The following is a 10,674-nucleotide window of genomic DNA, read 5'->3' as shown; positions in this document are numbered from 1 at the left end:
GATTAACGCTGCAATGTGGGACAATTAGGATACGGCCCAAAGGGTAGGCAAGCAGGCAGTGAACTTTATTAAGGTCCTCACGGCGGGACGGGCAGGCCGTGCCTGACCGCCGCGCAGGCCGCGCCGCGGGCCCTCTGGACGGCCTGTAGCTGAGTGGCGAGATTGGAGCTCTTGAGCGCCTCCTCCCGCTCTTCTTCCGTGGTGACATGATCGTGGTCCCGTAACGAGGGACACCAAATTTCTTTCTCTATGGGGACACCGCTAGAGCATGTGTTCTAAAGTGCAGAAGGGATCTCCGAGTTCGCATACCTGTAGACCCTGGATAGGCTGGTGCACGAAGCCGGTCGTTGGCTGGTGTAACTTTTTTTAGGAGGGACGGACAACAGCAAACCCAGTTTCCCAAATTAGTCTGGTAACGAAGTTTTTTAGCCTTCGGCCCTTCGCTTCTTCGCATCGCGTTCCGGCCCGTAACGTTGGTTCCGGCCGGAGTGTGTGTTCCCAAAGAGTGGAATCTAAACATGCACTTTTGGGGCTTAGCTCGTCCTGAAACAATCATGCATTAGCACCTCAGTTTGCTCGCGGTAGTAAAACAGGCCAGAAAGTGATATTTAAGCACTACATTTTTATTAAGCGTTGTCTAACTGCGGCAAATTTCTGAATACGGATATAGTTTTACATAGCCTCCGAGAGCCTGACGTTCCATTGTGGTAAAAAAAAAATATATAATTGTGTGATTTTCCGATACTGCACAATAAGTTATGAGGGACATATTGTGGAGGGCTTCCAACAGCCCTGAACAGTGCGGCGGCTTGTCATTTTGAAGGCCATTCATCCTTTTGCCGTACTGCAGATATACCTGCATCGTAAACTAAAAACGCCAGATGCCGCAACAATCGCTATTGCGGTTTTTTTCCGCGTAAAGCTGTTTTGCATGTGTTTTGCGTTATCGCTAGTGGTCGCGCTTTGCACACTAGGTATTTCATGAGCGATCTCTCTCATGTCTTTTGCCTCCGGTGCGCGCCGTGGCCGCACGCCGTTTGAGCAGTGCCCATCATGGAACATGAACAAGCACAGTTTAACGCACTACTCCAGAACCTGCTGAGCACAGATAATGAAACAAGAAGCAGCGCTGAGGTATGAATCGCTTTGCTACTGACGGTGTTACCTTCTTTGCTTCGCTGTCATGCAAGAAACGTGGACCTGACCACGATCCTAAAGGCGGGCGTGATAAATTCTTCGGTTTAAGGAACGAAATAGTTTGTTTTATTTACTCGCTGTTCCGCAATATGCGCACCGCAACGCGACATTCGATTTATGTGTAGTCTTCTGCTGGCCTCGTTGCGCCAGTTCCCTGAGCAGGTCATTTGCCGGATGCGAGGCGGGAATGGAGCACGTTGTTGCGCTGCCTCCGAAATCTAAGCCTAACTGACACATCTTCGTGGTTGCGGTGTGTGTCATCTTACCTTGCACGGAATACAGTGGAGCGTTTCCCCCGATGTGGCGGTACGAGTAACAGCACGCAGTTTTGGTTTTGATCTCGGCTAGTGTTTTTCGCTGTCACGTTGATCCGCCGCCCTGTCACATTGCCCCTCCCGTCAGCTGTAGTGTATGATGCGTCTGCGCATTGCCGAATAACGAGATCGCAGGAAGGAAGGGATGTTACAGTGCGCAAAGCACACGTGGAGCTGGAAAAAAAAAATAAGGAGGGAGGGGAGGGAATGAGAGAGATGAGCCGTAAACCCGAATGGTGCCGGATCGCGTCTTCGTACTTTGAAGACGACAACAGAATTATTTATGTCGGCTAGTTCGCACTATATTGACAACGAGTGTTCATATTTGCAGCTTTGAACGTATACGCTCGGTACCTCAGCTAATAGCTGTAGCTTATCCGTTCCATTGCCCGTGTGTAGTGTGGTGAAGCATCATGCAATAGCTTTTGAGGATGTGCAGCAGAGCTTTCTGCACCTGAGTTGTGCTGACGTTATCCGGAAGAAGCTGATGCTGTAATGGCACACCCTATTGTAGGAACCCTCCTTATCTGTTTAAAATCATTTGAAAGCTTGACACGAAAGTATTCAACCTTTTTTATCTTTTAAGATGTTCTGCAAGCTTTTACACGAAGATATTCAGCTCGTAACGAAATTTCTTGCCTTGTGCTCTGTAATGCGTAATTCATTGTCTGTCAGACCACACAAGAACATGGTGGAAATGAGAAGTATTTAGCTCTTCTATGCGAAATTGCACTACCCAAAGAAAACGAAAGATGATGTGGGTCCAAGATAAGAACCAACTGGCCTACATGCAACCATTTATTCCATGTGGCTCAGTTGATGGCAGCAAAAGACCAAGCAGCTGGAAGTACTTTCTGTTTACAAATAATGAGGATATCTTGCACTCGGGGGGGGGGGGGGAAGCCAATCTCTTTTTAGGAGGTTGTTTTAGAAGGTTTTAGGAGGTTTTTTTTTTAATTGAGGTTGTTATGCTTATTGCTCTGCAGCATATTGGCTGCAACCCCTAGTTATTCCCCATAGTTTTTCTAGATTTTTGGGATGAAATTATATGTGAAATAGATATCCAAGAGAAAGAATAAAAAACTCTTGCGGTGCTAGAAAGGAAATAATTTCTCAACTTGAAATTTTGGTATCTCTTGCACTGTTCTTATTTTTTCCCCCCCCTGATGAAATAGTGCACAACTAATCAGGATGCAGCATACGAAATGAGTTTGAAGCGATTGCACAAGTGCCAATTTCATGATGGACCCACCTGTCTGCTTGGTTCATCACAGCTGGCCAGCCAGTTGCTCTGCTTTTTGTCTACTGCATCTGTCACGAGATGCTGTCATTTAAGTGAGGTTGTATGCGATGTGTTTTCTATTCAGGCCTCCTGCGTCTGCTTTCAGGGTGGAGCAGTGCCATATAAAGAGGCCTGTGCATATGTACACAGGCTGAAAAGATTCTGTGTATGTTAGCAGGGCCTTAGCTGATGATAGAACCTCTAGGTAATTCCTATTCACAGCTGTGTGTGCAGCTCTGGCAGCAGTTTGGGAGTTGTAGTGTTCACATTAAGCTGTACAGAAGTTGGCTTAGCCATTTTCACATAATATGAATGAATGACACCTTTATTGTATACAGAAGTTGGCTTAGCCATTTTCACATAATATGAATGAATGACACCTTTATTGGAAATGCTGGCACTTTGACCTATGTTGGGGAGCTATGGTAATTCAAGTATGGGAATGAAAGGGAGGGGTAGACAGATGGTCAGCCACATGTATGTGTGCCTCACAGTCTGAAGATAATATAAAATGGTCTGGCTCACAAAAGCTTCATATGATTTCAAGTTCATGCTTCATTTTAAAATGTTATAGCTCCACTGGATTTATTGAAAGGTTGGCTAAAATGAGGCTTGGCATTGCACTTAATCTATAGTTGTATACAACTCAAGTCTGCAGTGAAGCCCCACCTACACCCTCATAACTGCCAGCCACTTCCTCCGCGAGGCTGCAAATAGTACTTCAAACTTTCCCTGTTACATTAATAAGGCGGTAACCACAAAAATAAAATTATAAGTGCATAATTTTGTACGTTTTCATTCGTCTGTTATAGTGGAACAGTGAAAGCCTAATTCTTTATGGAATTGAAATAAAATGCTTGCTTCGCTGCAACTATTTACTGTCAAGTTTCACTCCAGTTGGCAGTGAAGTTTCATGAGTAAAATGGGGCCAACAGTGAAATGAACAATAGCACGGACTTTTGAAGAGTGAAATGCTCAGACTCCACACACTTTGTCCATGTCTGTTGCACACCTGATCGCTTCTGCTGATCAAGAACAGCAGAAGCTTTGGAGGTATCAAGTACAATGCCATCTTGAAATGATCGTATGACAACGATTTTGTTTGCTTCTGTGATTAGCTGTCGGAGTAACAACCTTACAGGGTCCGTGTGCCTTAGTTGACTGCTGTTTTTAAGTTGTATCCTATTATAGTCAAAGTGACCATACTTTCAATGAAACTGATGGTTGGTGGTGCTTTCAGTCTTAGAAAGCACTCAGATTCCCAAAAGATATGTAAGTCCTTTGCTCTGTGCCTGCCAAATTTCTCACCCCTGACACTTCAATGTATGTATGCATCACATGTGCCAAGCGCTAGGTCAATTTTGTGAATTACTAGAAAAGTGCTTGATTACATTTCAAAAGTAATAGTTACATAGATAGTTATCTCTCCTTGTTCTAAAGTTTTGCGTATTATTTAAAATCCTCTTGAGTTGGGCTGTTGTGCTGAATTTGCCGAGAAGCTTAACTGTTTAGGGAAAAGCTGTTTAGATTTCTCTAAGCTGAGTGTACTCCTATTTACTTGTGATAAAGCTGGCAGACTGAGTGTACTTCTGTTAGACTTGTGATAAAGGAGGCCGTCAAAGTGCATTTATGTTGATCTTAAAACATTTCCTGTGTTTTCACAAGGAAGCTGTGAATAGGCTGTTGCAGGTGTTAATGAAGCGGCCGTGACTGGCAAGAAACTTTATTAACTCTTGTTATTCACGCTGCAATCTTCTGTGGAAACGAAACACAAGTCAGGCTTGCAGGTGACCTACCCACTTTCGTCTCATGGAAGTTTCTGTCCGCAGGTGGTCTCTACTATATGCCCTAGCAAAGAAACTTATACTGAATCATTATTGAAAATGGAAAACATAATGATCTTTAAATAGCACCACTATATAAGCTTTTAGGGCACCATTATTCAGAATTGTTCATAGAAAGGAACGCCAGCAATTTGGGTATAGCATAAACTATTTGCATTTTCCTTCTACATGTTCTAGCTGTTCACTTTTGAAAGCAAATAGCTGTAATATACATTTCGAGTTTGTGTGTTCACCTCAGTTTTATTGTAGGACTAATTACCATAAAAAAACAGTAAATTCAAAACTTATTATGAAATGATGGCCACAAAATGTACAGCAAATTAAAACATAGGTGGGGTTAAATACTTTTCAATTTTGTGCATAAAGTTGGCAAAAAAAGGAATATTACTCTAAATTGTAGGGGGCCCCAAATACCTGCCAGCACTCCCAAATTTTTGGAAAGTTTACAAAACCTGGTTTGTTTTACAAAAAAATCAATTTTGTTCTTGAGAATACTTTTCAGTGTGTTGAAAGATGGGACAGGGCAAGGTTGATTGAAGTTATGTGAAGTTATGCTGATAGAAAGCAAATTGTGATGTTACCCTAGTTGCTCTCGTGTGGCAGCCCAAGTTGTATGCCAGTGGGGTACTTGTTTAGCAGACCAAATTCACAACAGCAAAGTTGCTGAAAAAGTCATTGTGATCAAAAACTGTGTTACTTGTCAGTGTCCGCATTTCTAAGTTTGCTGCTGATTGTGTCCTGCATATAAAGGTAAATCATCGTTAATAAAGTGCGTATGTATCAAGCGAAATGTGTCTACTTAGGGCAAACTTAAAAAATGCTAGCTTTTCCTCTCTCCTCCCTCGTGTGCCTGTGGGATTTTTATTAATTTTAAAGTTCACAAGATGGAAGGCATACAAATGTGAATTAAGGTTTATGTGAAGATTAAGTGCACATTCTCACTTTCTTGTGCAGTCAGGAGCGATGGCTCAATTTGTGCATATGTTGCGTGATTCGAAGGATCTGCCTGAATTGTTTCATCAAATTACCGCTCTTTGGGGCTAACTTCAGTTTGTATTGAACTTAAAGGATTATCTTGATTGCTGGAATGGAGATTTACACATACTCGCTTATGCAGCACAAAGATCTGTAGCAGTACTTTTTATGGTACAGCCGATGACTTGAGTGTCCAAGAGCAAGAGACTATGATTGTTGCTGAATTTTTTTTAGCCACTAATGCTAATGTGCATAGATACTGAACATACTGTTAATTATGTATCACTGCAGTTTTAATGATTCTTCTTTGCAGATACCTGGGGAGTCCGAGGTGACTAATAGTTGATGCTTTTTGTCTGCTTTTTTTAAAGATGCACCAGATAGAGTGCAGTATCATTGTAAGAAGCGATAATAATTTTGAGCTGAAGTGACCTTTCGAATGGTGCTGTAGGTTTGTTTTGTGTTCATTGCATCTTCGCTATCTTGGGCATGTTCCACACCATATGTGGCCATGTTTGGAGAACTTACTTTTAGCTGAAGGGAGGCTTTTCTTGGGAGAAAGTTAACAAATGTGATTGTGCTTTAGTTGTATTTAAAAAAAAACACATTTTAATGTGAATAGCATCGTTGGCATTGTCAGACCAGTTTTCTTTCCTTGTGTCTGATAGTTTTCGCGAAGGACCCAGAACTTACGGGAGCACCGGGGTTCTGCAAAACTATACGGTGATATCTAGCGACCCCTAGACAGGAATCACTTGTGTTGTCTGGCTGAAGTATACTTGTGCATGCCTAATTAATGATTTACGTAGAAAGAAACAGCTATACTTGTGACAATGCGAGGCTCCTCTCGAATGCAGTACTGCTCTACTTGGATTGCTCCTGGAACGCTCTACAAGATGCGTATTGTGCTTTGTCCACCCTAGGTGTGTGTGAATTTTTAGAGATGCACAGCGAAGGTTGCGTATCTACCGCACATCTGACCCCTCCAAAATAATGCTTTGTAAACGCATTACATGGACACACACTTCGTAGATGAGTTCTGCCCCAATTTTTCTTGTTTTTAAAGGTATCAGCTTCCTTTTGCCCCATGGTACCTGCCAAGTGTATTGTTTCTGTGCCATTATGACACAAAGTAGGAAAAGTACTCTAGAGTGTGTATTCCCAGTTACACTGCAGATTTTTTGTGCATTGAAAAATTTTTTGTGGGATAAAAGTTTGCGATTTCTAATGTCTACTGCTGTTACAGTCTTTTTCACTCTGATAGGCTTAATGTTGGTTTATCTGAACAAGAGGAAATAACGAGTAAAGCTGGCATTGGCAACAATGCAAAGCATCGCAAATATCTACGTGCGTTGGGTGCGTGCGTGCGTGCGTGTGTGTGTGTGTGTGTGTGTGTGTGTGTGTGTGTGTGTGTACATGCATGCATGCGCACTGACCATTCCAGCTGCAACTAGAGCCAAGTGCCTGTTCTCAGCATGGCTTGCAGAACCAAGTTACCCTTTGTAATGGCTTAGCAGCTGTGGCATTGCACTGAGTGCTTAGCACGAAGTCGCAGGATCAAATTCCAAGCGCATTTCGATGGCGAAATGCAAGAAACGCCTGTGTGTCGTGCATCGGGAGGACATTAAAGATCCCCAGGTGGTCAAAATTAATCCAGTCTCCCACTACAGTGTCCCTTATAATTAGATTGTGGTTTTGGCACATAAAACCCCATAATATTCCACTTTGGTAATTCTGTAAGGTTGGCAAGTCATCGTGAAGCCAGAACTATAAACTCTGTTAACGTTGACTTGCCTTTACAGACGGCCTACGATGTCATCCCTGCCAGCAACAGGGTTCTGTTCCTGCTTGGAGCCATGGGCCCCACTGCAGGACCGGAGGAGATGCGGGTGCTCGCGGCTGTGCTGCTGCGGCGCCTACTGTCAACAGAGTTTGACACCACCTTCCCTAAGCTGCCGGTCGCTAACCAGCAGCAGATCAAGGAGCAGCTGCTGCAAAGCATCGAGACTGAAGCGAGCAACACAATGCGCAGACGGCTGTGCGAGTGTGCAGCTGAGCTTGCCCGCAAGCTGATTGGTATGTACCTCAAGACATACCTGCTATGTGCATAGATGTGCACATTTAGCAGAAGGGCAGTTGTAGCATTGTTTCCTTCTAGATTGCCGCGGTAATCTGCAGCTTTCAGGCCTGCCCCTCTTTGTGACTCCCTCTTTCTCCATACTTCTGTACGTTCTCAGTCTTGACTTGTTGACTTCTGTGAATTCGACCCTGATGGGAATGACGAAATTGATTGAATTATCTGGCAGGTTGAATTAAACAAGTTGCAGAAAAAAAAAAATGCACTGTTGACTTATTTGGTAGCATTTTCCAGATTATAACCTGAAAAGGCCCCCAAAGCAAATGCGCGCCCACTTGATGTGACCAGAGTGGAAAACTAGCATAGAAATGACATTAAAGCACCTAAAGAGTGTAGAAATCCAATGCACATCCGAGCTTCTAGCAAGAAAATTGGACGAGGCTCTAATATGTGTTGCACAATGGCGGCTGCTTTCCTAAACTCAACTTTGCCACAATGCATCTATGTGGTGCAGTAAAGCATACAAACGTGAAAGCAGTTTTGGTAGTGTGTCTGATTGCACTGTGCAAGCAATTTGTGACCAATTTGTCATGAAAAAAAAAGTGTATGTTAGAATTGGGTAAATATCATGATGAGGCCTTGTCAGCTCGAAAATCTTCCTAGGCATGTGTTCAACACATTCACTGTCCTATAAACACTGCCGAGGCAGACGCTGTCACTAAAGGGCCTATTGGCATACCTGCAACTGTTCTGAATTTTCGGTAAAATTTAAGAATTTCAAGCAGTCTTATGACTTTACGAATCTTGCTTAAAATTTTACGGAAAACATTTTATTTGCGAAAAAAAAAAAACTTGAAAATGTAGTGAAACTACACCCTGGTACCTTGTGCCGCCACCAGCAGCTGCAAGGTTGTAGTGTCTTCTGTCGTCTACTGGGGGGTCACGAATAGATATTCAAAACTCGATAGTGCCAGCACAGCGCCTCTAGTGCCTCCGCAAACCTGTTGCCATGCTGTTGCCTTTGTACGCGCGGGCACGTAAGTTTGGACGTAAATCAGCTTCAGTGACTGCAGTGTTGGCCTCACCTTTTGTGTGACTAACTGCCGCATCGGATGCAGTGTGACATCGGCGTGTAGCGGCTTTGCAGTGCAATGGCTGGCTCGAAGCTCGGACAGTACTTCCAAGTGTTTTTGAAATCGTACACTGCAAAATTTCTGTGCTTCGTGTCGTCGAAGAAAGGGGAGAAGTTCAGATTCTGCAACACCTGTGCGTGTGATGCGAACTACTCGCATGGCGTAAAGTCTGACATCAAGGTCCACATCGCTTCGAAAAAGCATCGGGGACGCGTGCGAGCCACGGACAGCCAACCGAGCCTAGCAAGTTTTGTGTGCAGCAACAACGACCTCGGTGTGATTCATGCAGAATGCCTCTTCACGGTGTTTTTAGTTCAACGTAACATCCCACTGAGTGTCAGTGATCATGCCGGACCGCTTTTTCTGAAGATGTTCCCCAAGTGCGAAGAAGCGAAACGCTCCGCCTGTGGACAAACAAAGACGAGGTCAATTGTTCAGGAAATGTCTGCCAACGTGGAGATTCCTTTGCTGAATGCCTTAAAACAGCAAGTATTTTCGATCGCTGTGGATGGCAGTAACAATAGGGATACGCAGCTTCACCCTATTGTTGCGACATATTTCATTAGAGTAGAGTCGAAAGCCACCTTCTTTGCCTCAGGACAATCTAAGGGGAAGTGACGGGTCGCAAGATTGCAAATCTGGTTCTCGACAAAGTCTTGGAATTTGCCTGTTGGAAACCTGTTGGCTATATGTTCGGACACTGCCAATGTCATGATCAGCAAGAAAAACAGTGTTTCTACTGTATTGAGAGAGGCTTAGCTAGGTTGTATAGGGGTTGGTTGCCCATACCATCTCATCAACTTGGGCGCCCAAAAAGAAGCTTCATGTCTTCCTGTAAAGGTTGATGAGGCTTTTATGTATTGGAAAAGTCCTACAGTCCAATCTCGATAATTTGAACTTCAAGGGGCCTGAAAATTTGTTTGAATTAAAAGAAATTCGAATTAAAAGGAGGACTTGTTCTTGAAATACTCGTGCACCATAGCGCGAAGCATAAATGGTGCGAATTGCGAAATGACGCGGCGCACAAGCTCACAGTGAGCAAAGACTGCGAAGCTGCTCGCACCGGCCAACGCTCGCTTCCCGATAACAGCAAAAAACGAAACAGGGAGCGGGCTAAGCTGGTGAGGAGGTGGGTGTGGAGGTGGGCGCTTGTGGAGACCATTGAAGGTGAGGGAGAACAAGGGAATTCAGAGGCAGGGTGAGGGGATGCAGTTGTAAGGAGGGGCGGGAGGGAAGCAGATTTGCTTTCCCGCTAGCTTCATGGATGGCGCTAATTACCTCTGCCACCTAACACTGCCACAGCAGAGTTGCCGAAGTCAAACTAGGCCTCCGCCACTACTTCCCTCTGCGTGCTCGCATGCTTTTTTCCTTGTCTGCTGACAGATCGGCGCTGCGTTTATATTGTTCGTCCTGTCTTATGAAGATGACGAAGTCATTGCCACTGATCATACTCGTGTTGGTGTGGTCCCTTCTTTTGCCGCGTGCAAAAGATAAGAATGAGGTAGTGGGTGTCACCTTCGTGTCCTTGTATTCAGGATCCGTCTTGTTGTACAGAATTGCATGTGGCGCTTTTTCTCCAACAACCTTTTCATTGGTACATCTCTATTTAGACTCGTCATTGTAAAAAAAAGTCACAGTTTCACTCTAAAGGTGAAGCATCAATTGTGGTAGCAAATTAGTGGACAGCTATATGAAGCAATAATAGTAGCTTTATCGGCTATATAAACTTGTAAATATAGGCATACTAATTAAATTAACAAGCATGGTGTCACGCACGCACAAGCAAACATGAACACATCCTACTCGATGACTGCAGAAACTTGCTGCCAAAAATGCTGGTGTGAGGTGTGGG

The 10,674-nt window shown here is 44.0% G+C and overlaps 1 protein-coding gene across 1 annotated transcript in view; it reads left to right on the top strand.

Annotated features, from left to right (window-relative positions):
* The first annotated feature begins 973 nt into the window (after positions 1-973).
* Positions 974-10,674, top strand: part of Karybeta3 (karyopherin beta 3) — a 54,380-nt gene continuing 44,679 nt past the window's right edge. Inside the window, exons 1-2 of the mRNA XM_065452484.1 lie at positions 974-1,134; positions 7,415-7,688. Of these exons, the coding sequence (XP_065308556.1) occupies positions 1,054-1,134; positions 7,415-7,688 (355 nt within the window). The 5' untranslated portion in view covers positions 974-1,053. The remainder of the gene's footprint in view (positions 1,135-7,414; positions 7,689-10,674) is intronic.

Source organism: Dermacentor albipictus, chromosome 1, assembly GCF_038994185.2.
Source record: "Dermacentor albipictus isolate Rhodes 1998 colony chromosome 1, USDA_Dalb.pri_finalv2, whole genome shotgun sequence".
NCBI classification, from domain to species: Eukaryota; Metazoa; Arthropoda; class Arachnida; order Ixodida; family Ixodidae; genus Dermacentor; species Dermacentor albipictus.
This window is presented reverse-complemented; position numbering and strand designations above follow the sequence as displayed.